Source organism: Astatotilapia calliptera, chromosome 16, assembly GCF_900246225.1.
Source record: "Astatotilapia calliptera chromosome 16, fAstCal1.2, whole genome shotgun sequence".
Taxonomy (NCBI): Eukaryota; Metazoa; Chordata; class Actinopteri; order Cichliformes; family Cichlidae; genus Astatotilapia; species Astatotilapia calliptera.
Window position 1 is genome coordinate 18,793,792 of NC_039317.1, and position 19,271 is coordinate 18,813,062.

Below are 19,271 nucleotides of genomic sequence, written 5' to 3' on the forward strand. Positions count from 1 at the left end.
TCCTCTTAATGTTCTTAAATAGGCGAATCTTAGATCGACTGCTACAACGTTTATTGCATACCTGTGCTCTCCACCAGTGTGGATTGAAGATTTACATCCTTTAGCCTACTTAGGAAGTGGAAAAGTAATAATAAATCATAACCCACATTCCAATTTTTGGAAAGGTCCGAGGAATTACCAATAACATTTAGCTGAATGAAAAGTAGTGCTTATGGAGAATGTCCTCTTTCATACTCTTAACTTGTTAATGGATATGCTTTACTGTTAAAATAGCATTTTAATGTTCTAGTTTGTCAAGGTGGATCAATGTTTGATGTTGTTATTAATGTTAATTATTAATGTTAATAATCTACAGCACATGTGGTGAAAGAAATCATTAGACTGTACCTTAATAAAAAGCAGCTATAAAACACAGCTAGAGTGAGCCAATATCCTTATGCTTTAGAATATTATATTATTACTACTATTGATTAACTAGTTTCTATCTATCTATCTATCTATCTATCTATCTATCTATCTATCTATCTATCTATCTATCTATCTATCTATCTATCTATCTATCTATCTATCTATCTATCTATCTATCTATTGAATAAGTATTAAATAGCATAAAATGCATTAAAATTATTGCACTATATTCTATACATTTACTAACCATATGATAAGTGCCCCATAAATGGAGTAAAAAACTGCATATTTACTTACAAAATGTACTGAAATGTGCAGTATTTCGGTAAGCTTAGCAAATTTTGCCTAAACAATAAAACTATTAACATAACCTAAACAATTTTTCTACACCCTACACACTACAGTACCTTCATATATGTACCAGTTTCGAAGAATAGCCTTTTGTGCATTATAATGGTTAAAACTTTAATATATTTTTTCTACACTACGTAATACAAACATATATGTTGATAATGGAAAGGAATTACAGATCTGCAAATCTTTGAGATTCCTCACTTACACGTTTTAGATCATTACTTCAGTTTTGTTTAATTTTATGAGAAATAGTGTAACAGGGAATAATTTAGCTTGTAGCACATTTAGTTAACCCACTGTAATGATTCATTACTTGACAGATGAAGATTTTCCAAATATAGCACCCAGTGAATTATGGCAGAGTCTGACTCCCACACCCCAACCTCCTCCCAAAAGATGTTAGTAACAGTTCCACCCATTTGAACTAGTATCTCTTATGCACCTACCTCCCCTCCAAAAACAAACAAGCCAATAAACAAACAAAAACATATAAACTAACAGGAATCATTCTGCATTGGGACTTTTACCACATATAGGTGGGTGTTCTGTTTCTCTCTTTATGATTTTGTGATGGTCTACCCAGCTGCACAAGGAACATCAGGGCCCCAGGGTCTCCAGCTCCACGCTGGTCACGGTCACCAGCAGGGGGAGGTATGCACCAAACAAAGTCTGGTCACATCAGTGACGAAGTTAAAATACAAGGTACACATTTCTTTTATGAGCTGGCATACATAAAGCTGTCTATAAACGAACGATATAACATGTTGCAAATTACGTAATGGTTAATGTATTATAAAATGTTTAACTTACACATAAATATGTTGTGTAATTTTTTTGCGTGGCAACTATTGTGTTAAATGTACTCCATGCGCACGCACACACAGTCCTTATCTCCAGCCCTCATAGGCCGCTGCGAGGGGGACGATCCCGGTGGGGAGGGCCATCATTTCCGTAATGCTCATTAGGTTTGGAGGAAGCAGCACTTCTAGCCGCTCAGCTCCCGTGACGGACTATATCGCCTCCAGACCGCTCGCCATTTTTATATCCAATATAAGGAATAACTCACAAATTTTTCAATCATACGGAGTTTTTTTTCCCTCAAAACCTCACGACAGAGCTCCATAATGATGGAAATGGAGGTGATGCATTCCGGTCAACAGGTAAATAGAGTATTTCTCTCTAGAAAAGAGTAGACAAACTATCTGACATTGACTGTCAACTTCCTTTTTAATGCGGGCTATTAGAGAGATAGACTTTATGTAAACTTTTATTTATCAGTTAAATTACAGCTAAATTACAGTACTAGTGTATTTACGCCGGTGTTACAGACGTTATAGCTTTAAAAGTGTGAGGTAGACTACGCCGACAGGCTGTCTTAGAGTTAGACATGTTAACTGTCTTTCAGTTCTGCAAGTCATCCACTTGTGACGCTTTTCCTGGACAGGAAAAAATCCCCATTAACAGAACAGGTTCAGATATTAGTGTTGTGATCGATTGCCCGAATAAAATAACAGGTTATTTTATCCTGGCAAGTTAGACAAACAGAACCTGGACTGTGTTGAAGCATTTGTCGTAACTGTGTCATCATCTCCCCCTGCCCACCCCGCCCTCCTCCTGCTCAAAGCATGTGATCCCATATCTGATAGCTTTTATAACCACCATGAATGATTTCTTTTACTGCTGCTTATGTCTTTGCTGTGTGTTTTACAGAGTTAATAAAAAAGGACCAAATATTACTAGACCTGTTCTTATACACTGAATGAAAATATTGAACTTGGTTGAAGTTTATTTTTTCCTGTGACATGGCCTCGCATCTTTAGTGTTTCGCTAAGCTTGTCATAGGTGAGGGTCAGTGGAAGTACAGTTGACTGATGAGGGCCCAAAGGGCTGTGCAGCTGTGTTTCATCATCCACAGTTGAGATTGGATGTCCACTGAATGGTGTTGAAAAAAGGTATGTTACAACAGCAGGTTCGGGTGCCTCTTTCGGGGCCTTGTGTTTAACTGTAGATAAGTAAATGAACAACCAACACTAAAGGCTTGTTAAGTTTAATATGTATCTCTGGTAACTGTCATTCTGAAGGCTCTGTGTGTAAAAGCTTTTTTGACTGGTTTTTGTGTGGCATCAAGGTGCAGGAAGTAGTTTTCTCAGCCTTTCCCCCCCCTTGTTCTGGTGCCGGTCCATGTCTTGTGGCAGTTGATTGTGACACCATTACTTAAGCACACCCATATTCACAGAGCCCAGTTGCCATTAATACAGAACGTGCTGTTTATAAAGCTGCATTATAACAACAGGCTAATTTAACAACCACACTGAAATCACTGACTGACAACAGTCAGTTTTTTGGCCTTGCGGTGGTTGTTTTTTCTAAAGGACTGGCGTGACTTGTCTGATGAGCTTATTAGGTGTGACCAACAGACAAGTGTTTTTTCTTTCTTTCTTTCTTCCTTCCTTTTCTTCTTTTTATTGTTGTTTGTTAGAAAACATCAGCAACCTCAAGAAGTGAGTTTAGACATCCCACACAGACATTTTAAGGGACTTCCTCATTCCTGTACAAACCATAATGTCTAGTTGTGTGCTCACCTTCCAACCAGCGAGCAGCCTTAGTAATGTGTAATCCTTCAGTGGTCATAGCTCTGATGCAACACAGAGGCAAAGAGGGTTAGTGGATTCTTTTTTTTTTTTTCTTCAGCACCACAACTGTAGTCAGGAAAATGGTGTCAACAATGGCTTAAAGTATTTATAGGTGCTCATATGCCATTATTATTAGTTTGCGGAGGCTTGTGACTCATCCTGTTTTTATTAAAAAAGAAAATTGAAGAAAACATTATCTGACAGGGTTTTTCTAAACAGTCCCACATCCTCCTTATTGTACATTGTTCTGCTTTGTTCTTTATTCTCCCTGAGTTCCCTTTTGGTGTCCTCTAGGCTCTCTCTCTTTTTTTGTATTATAAACCCAAGCTCATAAGTAATGTTTACACCCAAATCTGAGGCACAAACAAGTCACATGCTCATTTTTTATTTTTTTTTGTGTAAACCAGTATTGCGGGTTTATGTAACATCCTTGGGCCTTGTGAAACACTTTCCTTCTGTAAATAAATTCTGCTAAAAGCCCAGAGAAGGGGCCAGCATAATTTATCTTTAGACATCCTTGTTTAAAAAGGCAAATAACAATCGGCAAGTTAGGGGAAATCTACAGGAAATGGTACTAAAATGTCATCGCATGCTCTGCCTAATGTGTAAATATATGTAGGACAAGACTATTATTGTGCTAAGATAATTTAGTAGTACTTGTAATAGTTGACTTAAATACCTAGTGAGGGTGAAATTGAGGAAATAAGCATTTTAATTTCACTCAGTATGACATTATGACCTCATAGTGTGATTAGGTACAAAGGTACATTGTAACACAAACCCTTCTGAGACCTTACGCTACAGCGTAAGGTCTCAGAAGGGTTTGCCGTAACCTGCCGTAACGCCTTTGCCGTAACCTGAGCACCTTCAAAGAACTGTAGCTATAGGTTGGCATCAATGTAGCTGTTGCCAAATAGGCAAATGTAAATGCAACACTATTATACATTTACCGCATAATCATAATTGACGAATTACAGTGCCAATTCTACTTTGTTTATATGTTTATATGTTCTTCGCTCATATGTTCTTCACCAACCATAATACTGTATACTATGGCCACATTTTCTAAATGGTGTAATATGATTTAACTTCTAAACTAGTTTGGAACCATCCTTTAAATCTGAACTTTAAGTACTCGCTAAAAAACGATCCCTGGCTGTGTGGGAGTCTGAATACGCCAAACAAATTCACACTTCTGCGTAACTGGATAAGCAGTGACTACTTCCCTTCACTGGAAAAAGTATCAAATGAGGATATGTGTCTTTTGCTGGTGTGTGGTGACAACAGAGGAAGGAGAGAAATGCGTTCATTATTCATGCAGTTTCTGTCCCTTGACATTAGTGCCTGTGTTGTTGTCGGTGATCAGATACTGAGGGACAGGGTGTGGCAGGTGCAACAGTCACGCTTCGCAGCAGGGACGTTCTGTTTGGCTGCGATGCTCAGAACACTCCTATGCAGGACAGCATGGCTGCTTGCAAACTCTGTTAACCGATCTGCGGCTGTCTTTCTAGGACATGGACCTGATTGACATACTGTGGAAGCAAGACATTGATCTTGGTGCCAGGCGTGAAGTGTTTGACTACAACCACCGTCAGAAAGAGCATGAGCTCCAGAGGCAGCGGGAGCTGGAGGAGGAGAAGAAGCTGCATTTGCTCCGGGAGCAGGAGAAGGCCCTGCTGGCACAGCTACAGCTAGATGAGGAGACGGGAGAATACATACCTCGAGCCCCGCTGCAGCCTGCCGTCACACCTCTAGAGGTAGGTACACAGGTACATACACGCTCCATCATTACTCATGTCAAAGGTACACCCCTCCCACCTCATTTTATAGGCTCTGGCTGTGTTGTAGCTAGGTTACCACCTCATCCTGTGTAAATGCAGCAGCGCAGGTTGGACTTCAGTTTTGCATCAGTGCTCTGCAGGGACCTGAGCGCTATAAATACACAATCATGTGCTGCTGTTAAAACATGGTGTGCCAAAAAGCTGGTAGATGCTAGATGGTAAAAAGTAACACAAGGTATTTTAACTTCTGTTGCAGAATGCCAGTTTCACAGAAACAAGTGACGCCATGTCATTCGATGAATGTTTGCAGCTACTGGCAGAGACGTTTCCTGTAGAAGAAACTGAGGTAAGAACATTGATCAGAAATTAACAGAAATGAACCGCGTGATTGTTGGGCATCGTTTTTAGCTGTATAAAAACTGTCATATCTGTTTTGTCTCCTAGAACACTTCAGTTTGTCTGGACACACCTGCTGTCTCAGCAGCCATCAGCAGCAACATGATGATGTCCCCCGAACAACCAGCTCCATCACCTGCCACCCTCTCCCCAGGACAGCTGCCACCACCAGCACCACAGGGAATGCCCCCAGATTTGGAGGAGGCCTGGATGGAGATTCTGTCCCTCCCCGAGCTGCAGGTATGACACAGAGATTCTACGAACTCAGCGACATGGCATTTCGTGAGGTGGAACAAATACAAAAAGAAAAAAAATGGATAAATGGCAGGAGCTTGACATTAGAAGACAAACAGTTGTTGTTTGCTTTAGGAATCCAGTGCACACTGCTAATTCCACTCCGACTAAATTTCATCATCTAGACATTTTACAGCATTAGAAGCATGGTTGCTCAGGGGTTATATAATTCATGTGATTAATAGCCACTAACATTTTTGCGCAGAGCCAAAAGATAGCTTGCTCAGATCAGGTGTGTCTTCAAATCTTTGCTTAGTAGCAGAAAGGTGAAGTCATTTTCATTAGCTGCTTTATCAGCTCTGTTTCAAGGCACCTCATATTTGCATTAGCTGGTGGGTGGAGCATTGCACCATTAGTTGCCTCGACCTTTGACTGAGTGGACTGGGCTGCGGTTGTAACCACAAAATAGAATTGGCAGGACTAATCTAGTTAGTTGGTGATGATACTAAAAGTGTAGACATGAAAGCTGAGTGGAATTGTGCTCAAACTTGTAAAAGCTGCTTCATGAAGATAAGATATTCTGTTTACAGCAGTAGGAAGTTCTGACATTTCAACAACTGGATAGTTTTGTTAATCACAGTAGGCAATCTTGTGCTAAAACCAGCTCTACCGGCATTCAGTGGAGCACAGGGAGCTGCAACAACTGAACAGCTCAATGGTTCAGACTTTGTTAGCTGAAACCCTGTTTAGTGATGATAACAGATTAAGAAGGAGAATTTAATAGAGTAAAATTATACTTATAAAACATACTAATCTTAGGTTTCAATATTTCAACAATGAAACCACTTAATAACAGTCATTCAGTTTTGAATGTGTGATAAGTCTTTTTTTGTAGGCTTTTTAATATCCTACCACATAAATGTTGAGATTTTTTTAAGCCGTACTTAAAATGAGTGCATTTATTTTAAAATTGTAATTTTTTTTTGTAGGAATGCCTCAACATGCAAATGGAGGACACACTGGAGACCACAACCTATCCCCTTCAAGACAGCCCTGAAATACAGAATCCAAACTACTCTTTTTACCCCATGACAGATGAGAAAGCAAACAGTTTAAATGTCGATCCCACAGAGTTTATGAACACATTTGACAGCTCCGTTCCCAGCATGGCTCCAGCTGATGGCCTCAGCCCGATAAAAGTAAAAACCTCTCAATTAAATGGCAATTTAGGCGCAGAAAGTTTCTGTAACATATTTTATCAGAACACTATATTGGAAGAGAGCAGTGGTCAGCATGAGCTCGAAGGAAACGAAAGTGCTGCCATGTCCGATGTCCCGAACGAGGCCCCCTTCACTCCCATGGATTTGTACAGCCTCTCACCCGGAGATGCCTTTGACAGAAGCAAGCAAAATCTAATAACAGAACAGCCAGACTCAGATTCGGGGATCTCTACAAATGCAAGTCCTGCAAAATCTGCATATGGAAGCGAGTCCTTTAGATGCAGCGACTCGGACATGGAGGAGATGGACCAGAACCCTGGCAGCGCAGAATCTGACTACTCTGAGATGTTTTCATTAAATTTCCAACCAGATGACGCACACGCAGCAATTTCCGTATCTATACCATCTCAGCAACCAAACGAGCACGAGAAGAATCCCAAACATAAGGTGGACCCAGGAGAAGAGAGCAGCCACAAGAACGCCCCCTTCACCAAAGATAAAGCGAAGAAACGCTCTAATGTGCGTCTCTCCAGAGACGAACAGAGAGCCAAGGCGCTAAAAATCCCCTTTACCGTTGACATGATTATCAACCTCCCCGTTGATGATTTTAATGAGATGATGTCAAAACACCAACTGAACGAGGCCCAGCTGGCCCTGGTCCGCGACATACGCCGCCGCGGAAAGAACAAGGTGGCAGCCCAGAACTGCCGTAAACGCAAGATGGAGAACATAGTGGGTTTGGAGAGTGAGCTGGACTCGCTGAAGGAAGAAAAAGAGCGCCTGCTGAGTGAGAAGAGCAAGAACATGACAGACCTGAAGGAAATGAAGTGGCAGCTCAACAACTTGTACCTGGAGGTCTTTGGCATGTTGAGAGATGAGAAGGGAAATTCCTACTCCCCATCAGAGTACTCCCTTCAGCAGTCAACGGATGGCAGCGTCTTTCTCGTTCCCCGCATTAAAAAGACTTTTAAAAGTGACGACAGACACTGATCTCCTTTGTAATATGGTACTTCATTATTATAGTATACTATACTATGCAATAACTTTGTAGTTGCTCAGCTTTAAGCGTTAATAGCTCAGCAGAACTATTGTATAGTTTTTGCTTTCTTGAATGTTCTACTATTTTTTTATATTTTACTTCTTTTGTACTCCGACACCTTCACAGATTCTTTAACCAATAGTTTGTAAATATAAGCACTGAGATTGATTAAAAAAAAGTTACTGTGTTTGTACATATATATTGTATATATATTATATTTCTGTATGCTAATGACTATTTCAATCAGTTACTTATTTTATAACTTTATCCTTATGATTTGCTCCCCTTTTTTATTCTGATTTCTGTGCTTTGAAATAAACTATTCATATAGCTACTTAGCCTCCCGCTGACTGAAAACAATATTGCGTGCTATGCTGCAGCCACAGCCCACAACAGATTGGTGCCAGATGGATATGTAGTTTTAAGATACTATTGCATAACCTACTTCATGTTCAAGACCGTTCCTGACATGAATGCTTTGCTAAAGTGCTTACAGCGCAGCAAATGAATAGAATTTTGTAAAGACACAAAGACGTCACTGGATTGAAATGCTTTCACAATCTGCTCAACTTGTATAGGAGCGAGCTTGTTTGTACAGTAACCCAAATCTTTTTATTCTATTAAAACTCCTGGTAAAATAACTCACACCCACGGCATTCTTTATGACGCGGTACAAAGGGCACAATTGTCAAGGTACAGTCGAGTATGCTCAGCGCTAAACATGAATGACAAGTCCACAATACTGCAACGGGAAAGTGCATTCAAAGGCAAAGCCTGTTGCAATCAATGTGCCCCCACGCCATGCACTTTCACACACAGACTCTCCCCTTTGGTTGTCAAGCCTGTTTTCTGCACGTGGCAAACAAAACTGGAGGGTAGAGTTTAAAAAAAAAATTCCAAGGACACACGTTAATCAAATAATAAAATGCTCTGATAACATTTACTCTGAGGAATAAAGAAACAGTTTAAGAAATAAAACACTCATATCATGAAAAATCCCTTTATTCAAACACATAAGTCAAACGTTACATATTCTGCTTAGCAGACAAAATGGTTCACTGGTGTGCCCTTAACAAATAAGTTTTTCTTTTCTTTCCTTCGTTGACTCGCTCTTTGTCTCTCCTGACATGAGGCTGGTTATTTTACATGCCTTTGCAAAGATAATATCCTGGGAGAGACAGGATAACAGTGGGCACCGTTTTTGTTTTTTATACTGAGCAGTCTAGACATAAAGTATGTGGAATCAAAACATTTGACACCTAAACTTTGTCCACCTAGTCGCAACACGACCAAAGTATCACAAACATGAATACATATAAATCAGAAATAAGTTAAAAAAATAATTAAATGTCAAGTTTATTTTTATGCATTTGATGAAAGATCATTCATCACTTCTAAAAACTACACGGTATATGTGCCGTAGGAGGACTTGTCATGATTATGGAAACTTTACAAAAAGTCCCTCAATTTGCTGGCTTACTTGGCTACTCTGAGAACTGAAACAAATGGAAGCACTTTGTAAATGGCCTGTAATGGAAAAATACTATGCTTTCATCTATTACACCAATATTTGAGTATACTCACATTTAATGCTATACGTGCCTGTGACCCCTGTTGATAGTTTTTTTTTAAACAATTCTTTTAAAAAATTGGTTACATTTCTTTTTAAAAATGTTAGCTTTCTAGAGAGCCTCAGCCTCCAGTTTAAAGTGCTTATTTAATAAGTCACAGTTTATACTGTGTGAATTGATACTGTAATATTATAACTGTTGATTTTTCTGACTTTGCACCTTTTGGGATTAGGATTGTTTGATACATGATAAAACTAAAAATGGGAGCTCCTTGTGTAGTGGTTTACACATTTACTCAGTTTGATCCTGGAAGGAGATACAAATCCCTTGGAGGGTTGTGCCAAGAAGGGCATTGGGTGTAGGATTTGGTCAAATGAAATATGCAGACCTACCCTTTGAAGTAGGGGAGCAACTGAAAGTAGTTACTTATAAAACTTTCTTAACTTCCTTTCTTGGAATGGATGATAATCTTTCTGTTTCAAGTGTTCAATCACCACCACCTTTATTTGAGCTTTAAAATATACTGATGATAAGCATAAAGAGTATTTGGCTTCAAAGCGTACCGAGCAGTGGGGTGAAGGGCACATGCTGATTCTGCTCAAAGTAGACAAATACTGAAGGTCAACCTGCTTTGTTTATCTTAAAACACCCTGTGTTTTGCACCTTGTGTAATCAGCATTAGATTGAAATATGAGCAGGCTTGGACAATATTTAAAAAAAAAAAAAAAAAAAAAGTCTTACCCATCCAGAACCTTCCATGTTATCAGGTCTTTACAGATTTTCAGCAAGAAGAGAATTCCTCTTTCCACATCTGTAAATCAAGCAAAATGGTTACTCTTACCTGTTCCATCTTCTCAAGTCAGCTTTGTGAAATACTCATTCCCTTTTCTTCTTAATGTCTGAGTTCTAGTATTTGCGGGTAAAACTGCGGTATCTCTGACTCAACAGGACCTCCAGTGTGTCCTAGTCTTTCTTCACTAGCACGGGCTGCTGGAGAGTTTAGCTAGTCTTGAAAAAAAGATAGATGCTCACTATCAGGCACGACACTGCAAGCTTCCTCCATGGGCGTTGTGCTCGATGCTGCCTTCTCCCTTCTCTCTCAAACTGCTGACTGGTCCACTGTGCTGGGGCTGAAGACGTCCTGTCTGACAGTCATCTGCAAATCTTCCACACTAGTGACGCTGAAGCCCAAAATGCTGGTGCTTGTAGCTGTTATCCTACTTGCGTAAGTGGTGTCTGGGCCCTTCACTAGGACTACCCAAAACTCCCTTTATATTGACCCTGGTACAAGTACATGAATGCAACACGCATACACTATTTTCACGTCACAGAGCTCCTAAATAATACTCCACCAGATGGGAAAGTTGTGGACCAGCTGATTTGCTACACTTCAGTCACAATAAGCAAGCAACAGATATATTAATAACTCATTTCATCTTTTTCTGAACCAAAGATGCACTGAACCTCATGTTACTTTACTACACAATTTTATTCGGTCTTTTTCAACTAATCAAAATATTTGAACAATCTATAATTCGGTTTGCTGGGAACAAGAAGAGTGAGGGATTCCCTTAATTCTACTCCAGACTGCTTGTAATTGTTGACACTGGTACTACGAGGGATTTACACACTGAGCTTTACATACAAAATCAAAAAATACACTTGACACTTGCAATTGTGAAATCATAATAACTTTAGAATGAATGTATAAAGCTATCTTATCTAAGGACCTAAAATTATTATTCTATGTGACAAAAACCAGGTTAAAAGACAAAGGTTAATTGGCCAGCAGAAAACTTACCCATATAAAAAAGAAAAATAAAGATATTTAGAACTGACTTCAGATTAAAAAAAACAAAAAAAACATAGCAACCCCAAAACACTTTACTCTTTATCCCTGATACCACAGGCACAATACACACACACACTTCAGACGCACAGAAGGAAAAATTGCTCAGTAGGGAAACATCTATCACAATTAGGGTAGAGTATCATCTGCACTCATGTCTTGTATACAGTCCTTCTTCCATAAACTTCTCCGATTTAGCTGCAGTAATTTCTGACTTGTGTGTTCCTCTAATGCTTTCAGATGACTGCCTCAAAGTAACCTGCAGCTTTCCTGACAATTCCTTTGCTCACCTCCTCGCCTCTGCTGCTAAGAACTGAAGCCTGTTGAATGGATACAGGATAGAACAAATAGTTATTCTGCACTTTTTATGGGCTCACTCTGTACTGTGCTACGAGGGCGGTGTGAAGCTGAATGCAACTTACCACAACATTAAATAATTAATATCGCCGAGAGCCGTAGCCGCCGCTGCCACCACCGGAGCCGTATCCACCTGCAGTCGCAAAATTACGATGCTGTTACTCAGACTTGAAGTCTGAAGGTACTACGAGAAACTGCAGGGTGAAACTTACCGCCATAGGGTCCACCTGAGTTCCTGCCTCCAAAGCTGTTTCCCTTCATGGGCCCATAGTTTGACTGCTGACCACCATAGTTTCCAAAGTCATTGTAATTTCCACCACCTCCATATCCTGAAGATGCAGGTCAATTTTAAGGAAAGCTTTGGTTTCAACTATCTCGCACACACCTTCGCTATTCACATCCCGCGGGCAATTCAATCAAAATTCTGTAGGAAATAAAACTTTTACCTCCACCATTACCTCCATAGCCTCCGTCACAGTTGCCACCAAATCCTCCACCCTGGTTGCCATACCCAGGACCTCCACCTCCGTAGCCCCCTCGGCCACCTCCATAACCTGGTCCGCCATCATAATTTCCTCCTGGACCTATTATTTAATTAAGAAACAAAATAAAAATTAAAAATAAATGATTTTTTTTCTATAACACAGACAAACTGTTATAACATGGCACTACTGCAAAGAGTATTCTACAGACACACCAGTTGTGTAAGCATGACTTTTAAACCCATTAAAATAACCACCTTAGTGACTTTTGACCCCTAAATCAGTGCACCTGCTATAGTTTAAACTCATTAAAAGGCAAAACCTTTGAAAAACGGCTCACCATTGTCAAAATCATCCCCATATCCACCCCGTCCTCCACCATAGCCACCTAAAAAACAAGATAAAGAGATTACCAAGAAGAATCACATATTATAATGATCCCAATCAACATCACAGACCCCTCACACCCTGGACACCGACCCTGACCTGCTGCCAAATGTATAGAAGCCTGCAGACCAGGACCACCCGACACAGAAACTGTTTTTTCCCCTTGCCATCTCCCTCCCTGTTACGAACTTGTATGTCAGTGTTTTGTTTTTGCGTGACTGTCATGTGTTTCCTGTTTTACTTTGAAAGTCTGTGTTATCTTAGTCTTTTCAGTTTACGTTTCCCTGTCTCGTCAGTTCTGAGTTGCCCCAGCTGTGTTTCCCTCTTGTTGTCCATTTTCCTGATTGCTCCCTCTAGGTATTTAAACCCTGTGTTTCAGTGTGTCATGGTCGCGATCTTCCCCCCGTTGTAAATAGTTTGACGTCTTGTGTTTGGTGATGTAAATAAATGTCGTATCTTGCTTTAAATCTCGTCTTGGGATTATTTTTGTGGAAGCCCGTATTAGTTTTTTCTCGTGTGTTTTTGCCTTATTTTTATTTTTCTACGTTGCACCCCGGTTGCCTAGGCCGGGGTGTAACACTCCCAAACAGTTGAACTGTCACAATGCTAGACACAATGCATATACTTGGCCAATAAACGCGATTCTGATTCTAAACATAGTTTTAGACTCCTATTATCTAAAACCGAATGCCTTAATTAAAAGAAATTATATTACTTCTGCTCACATAGCAAACCTTAATTTGAAACTGTCTTTTTACATGCAGTACGGTAATCTACTGAAGACTACTGATGGTAGGTTTATATTAGCATAGGCACCAGAATTTGAGAGCAAATGGTCTTTTATATTGATCAATTCATAAATACACAGTACACTTTGATATAGACATCCACACAAAGACACTCGTACTGACACATAGAACACACGTATATGCAATATTTGCAAGTACTGTGAAGTTTTGATGTTATTTCTGTGCTTCCATCCCAAATTTAAACTTCAAATTAATGTGCTTAAGGCCAGAAGTGCTTTGACTTGACATGCAAACTACCCACCTCTGCCAAAGTTGCCGCCGCCTCCAAAATTACCACCTCTGCCCATGAAATTTCCCGATCCCCCGCTCCTGCCTATTTAAAGAAAGGTATAATTTTAAAGATTTTTATGACATGAACTGCATACTGTACATGCCAAATCAGTAAGTCTAATTTTAATCTTTCTTTGATTGCATGCTTACCCCTGTTATTGGACATAGCACTCATTTCCTGTTTTGACAGAGCTTTCCTGACTTCACAATTGTGGAAGTTGATTGTGTGGAATTTCTGGGCTTCAAGGAAAATAGGAAAAACATTACATGTTTATTCACTGCTTTCTGTTTACTAACAGTTTGGCTAACTCTGAAATCTGAATGAGCCCATACCAACAATTTTGTCTACAGTATCATGGTCATCAAAAGTGACAAAGCAGAATCCTCTCTTCTTCCCTGTGGAGCGTTCCTCCATGATGTCAATGCATTCGATCTTTCCATATTTCTCAAAATACTCGCGAATGTGGTACTCCTCAGTATCTTCCTTGATGCCACCAACAAAGATCTTCTTCACTGTCAGATGGGCGCCTGGTTTATTGGAGTCCTAAAGTGGAGTGCATTAGTAAGTACACACCAAACAATAACATATCTATAGTAACTGTGCTCTGGTCTGGGATTTATTAATTTCTTCCTTTATTTTACCTCTCGGGACACAGCCCTCTTGGGCTCTACAACTCGGCCATCTACTTTATGAGGTCTTGCTTTCATGGCATCATCGACTTCCCTTACAGACGAGTATGTTACAAAGCCAAACCCTCTTGATCGTTTGCTGTTAGGATCTCTCATTACCTAGGGACAAAACAGGTTTAACAGGTACAGTTCAAGTGGTGTGCTATTACATTTACACGTTGTCACCTGTATTTGAAATCATTTTAAAACTAGCCCATGAGAAAAATACAAACCACACAATCTGTAAGGGTACCCCATTGTTCAAAATGGGCCCGTAAACTCTCCTCCGTAGTTTCAAAGCTCAGACCTCCAATGAACAGCTTTCTGAGCTGCTCAGGCTCTTTAGCGCCACGGTCCTATAAAAAAAAAAAAAGCAAACACACCACCTGGTTAAAGATGCATCACAAAACTAACTGTGAAATGACCCTACACGTAAGAAGTTGTTACTACGCTGTACTAATAACCCTAAAGTAAGACATTACACACAAGAATTGTGTTTCAGACACTTTCTCTTTCTTTCTTTTTTAAATCAGCAAAATGTCCGTCTTTGTTTAAACAACGTTGTGTCTTAGAAAAAACATACACATTTATTAAAAAAGACATCAAATATAACAATTCAGTAAAACAGAGATACATAAAAAACTATATTGATGTATGTAACGGATTAAGGAAATTTCCTATGGTTATTTTTATTATCTTAACTCATTCACTGCCAGCCATTGGCAGTGAATGAGTTAAACCCATTGACTCATTCACTGCAATTGACGGCTATAGACGTCAATGGCAGTGAATGAGTTAAGCATAAATGGCCAGATGAAATGTATGGGATTCTGCAATCAATATTTTTATATGGCAGCTTTTCACAACAGGTGGTTTCTTCGTACTCTGAGCCTGAAATTTCAACTTCAGCATTAATTAAAGTGTTTTACTGAAGGTTTCTTCAGACATCAATTATTGTTCTTGTTAATAAAATGTAATTCGTGTTTTAAACCAACACCTACAGACTAACAAATCGGTTGTGGTGGAAAATATACACAAATATATACAAATTTACCTCCACAGTGAGACTAAAAATATCATTTATAGAAAAGATAAAAACAAAAACAAAGAGAAAACAATATTTGAATATTTATCAGTTATGAAATTAGGCTGTTCAGCTGTAGTGTCAGCCCTTAATACCAGACTGTGACATTAACTCTTAGGCGACACACTCAGTTAAAAAAACAACAACCCCACAACACTTAAAAAACAAAAACACACGGAATTATATTACGTGACATGCTGCATATACCATCTAACGTGTCCGTGTCCATAGTACAGTCTGGGTTAGCCTGAGCTGCATTAGCTTTAGCAGCTAGCATTAGCTCGCTTCAAGACAGACGCAGGTACTCTAGCAACACTAACAATATACACATAAACAAGCAAAACGCACTTGCTCTAATAACTACCTTTGGTTTATAAACTCCAGCGAGATTGTTTATTTATTTATTTGGGAAAGCGCCAACCCCAACACAATATACTGCTCTCCAGCTCCATAGCCGGAGAGCTGAATGTTTAGTCTTGTTGGACCACCATTAGCTTAGCTACAGTCTTAGCTAAAACGACCAGCTTTACAGTAACAGAGCAGCCACATGTTATGATGCAACACAATACGCCCTCTGAGCACTGTCGCGTAAGTGTTACAGAATAGCCACTGTCTCCATGCATGTCTCACACAACCGTAATTAATTTGCAACATTTGCCAGAACCTCACCTCCATTTTGCAGATGTCCACGGACGCAGATCTGAGCGGATCACGTGACCCAATCGGCGTGGCTGCTGATGCTAGTCGTAAGACAATCGTGAACTACAGTGGTCAAAATTTAAAACACAGCACTCTATAGCCTCCATGACTCATGAGCACAGACTGCCATATAAAGCTTCTTGTATAATATTAATTCTGATTAAAGTTATCTTAGTACACTCTGTCTTTTACTGCTCGCCTCGTTTCCTGCAACAAATCAATGTTACTTTGCGCCATCTGCTGGTTGACTTGGAGTACCAACCATCAACCCTTCCATCCATCAAGCCCTCCATAGTCAATGCTTCATGTTTGTGCTGCTGATGTCTGCATAGTCTGCAGCACAAGCAGCATTTATAACCGACATATCTCTGACCAGTGTCTACTGGACTCCCAGGTACATTTCTTTTCACACAAACCTGCCTTTGATTCATTTCAGTGAAATAACTGCTGATGCAATCTAGGCTGTAAATCGTTGCTTCAATGTCAGTAAAAAAAAAGAAATAACTCCAATGCAAGCCAAACCCTAAAAACAGGCATCTTCCAAATTTTGTGTTGCATTTGCAGCAAAATAAATAAATACATAAAAACATAAAAGGATTAGAATTCAGATTATTATCACATACAGTAAAACAAGCAAAGTAATTTCAGTAAGAGGACCAAAGTGTGATTGGGCTACTTCTTATATAGCGCTTTTTACTCTAGCTTAGCACTCAGCCCCTCCTCCCCCCCCCCCGACCAGTAAACACAACAAACTTAAAACCCTACAAAGTTGTTTTTATCAGATATTTTAGTATTTTAATGGCAGAATGTTTACAACTTTCTATTTTCTTTTTTTTTTTTAAGTACACCTTTAAAGAAGTTTTAGAAATGTCTGCATGAAAATAGTTAATAACAATTATGTTCAGTTGAAAGTGTGGAAATGAGACATAAAGCCATCTTTTCAGTTCAAGTTTCCTCTGTGTTACGAGAACACTTGATTGGACAGGCATGATCTATGAGCCAGATGCTACTAAGCCTTGGTGAAGCTGACCAGCATCTCCAAATATATGACGGTTTTATGGTTTAGACAATGTCTGTCATTAACTTTACTGTAATATGTGAGGAAAATACAGCCCCAATAAAAAAGGGTAATGTTTTACTGACACTATTAATGATGAGTTTTTATGAGCGGTCCATAGTTCAAATTCAAGAGCCAGTCCATGTTTGGCTTCTTCTGTCCTGCTGCAGCCTATGTATGCTTTCAGACACTTGATCAGTTATTTTGTGCATTACAACACAGATCTTTTTCTATGGTGGAAAATCAGTCTACAATAAATTATGGAAAAAAAAAATCAGACGTTAGTGAGAGTGGTCCTGCTTTTTTTGGAACTACATAAATAACGGTTGTCTATGCTGGAACCTCTATTGCAAAGGTCTTGCTGTGTGTGAACATATAACAATCATCTTCTGCTTTGGTAACTGGGCCCCGTTGGACTATTTCAGCGTGGTAATGGTGCTGCTCACAATAAAGGTCAATACATTTTCTGGTTGCAGCAGATGCCTGTTTAGCAAGATGAGTGTGAATCCTGCCCCGTCCACCACCTTTGAAGTAGAGCAGATGGTCTTTAACACTGTCCAAATGCCATGCTTTTATTTTTTAAATAAATTTTTCCTGTTTGTATTGGAACAAACAAGAAGCACGATGCAACACACATGAGAAGAAATCATTCTGCACTACAGGAAAAACAACAACAGCACACCTGAATCTGTCTTTACTTATCTGTACTTGTTGCATTCATAGACTGATAGTCCTTAAATCAAATTTCTATTTTATTAAATCTATCACTGTATAGTATATTTCCACAGTATGGTTAGGGATTGGTATAAATAGCAGAGAATTTGTTAAACTCATGTTAGTCCCTTAAATATACCTACTGTGAAAAGTAATACATACTGAGTTTATATGCAAGAGTACATTTTTGCCATATTTGTACTTTAACCTACTACCATATTACACTTCTACTGTAATCAGTGCTTAATAATACAGAATATGATGAGCTTATTCAGTAGATAAAATTCGCTTGACCTATGCAACAATAAAATGGCAACATTCTCTTATCACTGAGACATAAATGTTTCAGTCTCAGTGATAAGAGATCCATTTTACAACAGCCTTTTTGCAAGCTAGTGTTAGTAACTGATATCAGTGAAAGGTTCAACTCTATTTAGGTATACAGTGTTTACCCCTTTCAAATAAAAAACGGCTTTTGAGTAATCCATGTCAAGTGTGCCATTGCTTCTTAATTGCAAGCTACTGATCTGGCTCCTGCTCACAAGAGCATTTAAAGTCTCAGCAGGAGCAAGGATTTACAGAATGAGAAGAATCATGACGTGTTTACGTGTCATTTTTAAGAGTTACTGACTGGGGAAGAAATGCATGGTTGTAAATGAGAAGTTCAGTAGTTCTTGTGTTATTTAGAACATCTTAATAGCATGCACGCAGTTGATATGTGGCTTTCACCACTTAAAGTATTTAGAATGTAACTTGGTACTTAGAGAAACTGTTGCTTTTTGTGTTACTTGTTCAGCTTAATTATGTCTTTGCTGGAGATGCTGTACAAGCAACTATTGCTGCAAGGCTGATAAATTATGCCAAAATTTTATAACTACATGTGAGACCTGCAAGGGCAGCGGGGCATGATCTGAGTGTAGTGGGTTAGTGAGACTAAACAGAACAGTATCGGCCGCTCACAGATGTGGTGTGATGGATGCTCTGTGTACACTTCCTCGCCCTCGCTTCAGGACAGTGTGTTTGTTTGGTTGTTGATCACACCCCTCAGTCTTTGTACCTAACTGCCCCGCGACACAAAGATATATCACAAGTCCCACACACTGCTATCCGTCATGGGCACTTCCAGTCTCTGTGCTTACTGTGGCTGCTTTTTGTTTTCATGCCATTTCAAGAAACAAGCCAGCGAAAACCTGCAGCTTTTGTTTTATCACTGTAGTTTGGGGTCTTTAATGCAGCAATAGGCCAGGCTGTCAGTCCA

At 39.4% G+C, this 19,271-nt stretch overlaps 2 protein-coding genes across 3 annotated transcripts; one reads left to right on the forward strand and one right to left on the reverse strand.

The window, feature by feature from the left end:
- The first annotated feature begins 1,695 nt into the window (after nt 1–1,695).
- Nucleotides 1,696–8,706, forward strand: nfe2l2a (nfe2 like bZIP transcription factor 2a). Its single transcript, XM_026144510.1, has 5 exons — nt 1,696–1,922; nt 4,907–5,152; nt 5,433–5,522; nt 5,621–5,812; nt 6,796–8,706. The coding sequence occupies exons 1-5, from the start codon at nt 1,887–1,889 to the stop codon at nt 8,014–8,016; spliced, it is 1,785 nt and encodes a 594-aa protein (XP_026000295.1). The 5' UTR covers nt 1,696–1,886; the 3' UTR covers nt 8,017–8,706.
- Nucleotides 8,707–9,049: 343 nt separating this feature from the next.
- On the reverse strand, nt 9,050–16,431 carry hnrnpa3 (heterogeneous nuclear ribonucleoprotein A3). Of its 2 annotated transcripts, XR_003269936.1 has the most exons (12): nt 16,213–16,429; nt 14,693–14,815; nt 14,433–14,579; nt 14,124–14,334; nt 13,941–14,030; nt 13,762–13,833; nt 12,665–12,712; nt 12,289–12,426; nt 12,055–12,171; nt 11,908–11,975; nt 10,669–11,805; nt 9,052–10,447 (listed from the first exon to the last, which is right to left on the reverse strand). XR_003269936.1 is itself a non-coding variant. In XM_026144511.1 (11 exons), the coding sequence occupies exons 1-10, from the start codon at nt 16,216–16,218 to the stop codon at nt 11,923–11,925; spliced, it is 1,005 nt and encodes a 334-aa protein (XP_026000296.1). In that variant the 5' UTR covers nt 16,219–16,431; the 3' UTR covers nt 9,050–10,447; nt 11,908–11,922. The 2 variants fall into 2 exon arrangements, 1 of the variants encoding a protein (XP_026000296.1); XM_026144511.1 differs by lacking the exon at nt 10,669–11,805 and having other exon boundaries at nt 9,050–10,447; nt 16,213–16,431.
- Between the last annotated feature and the right edge of the window lie 2,840 nt (nt 16,432–19,271).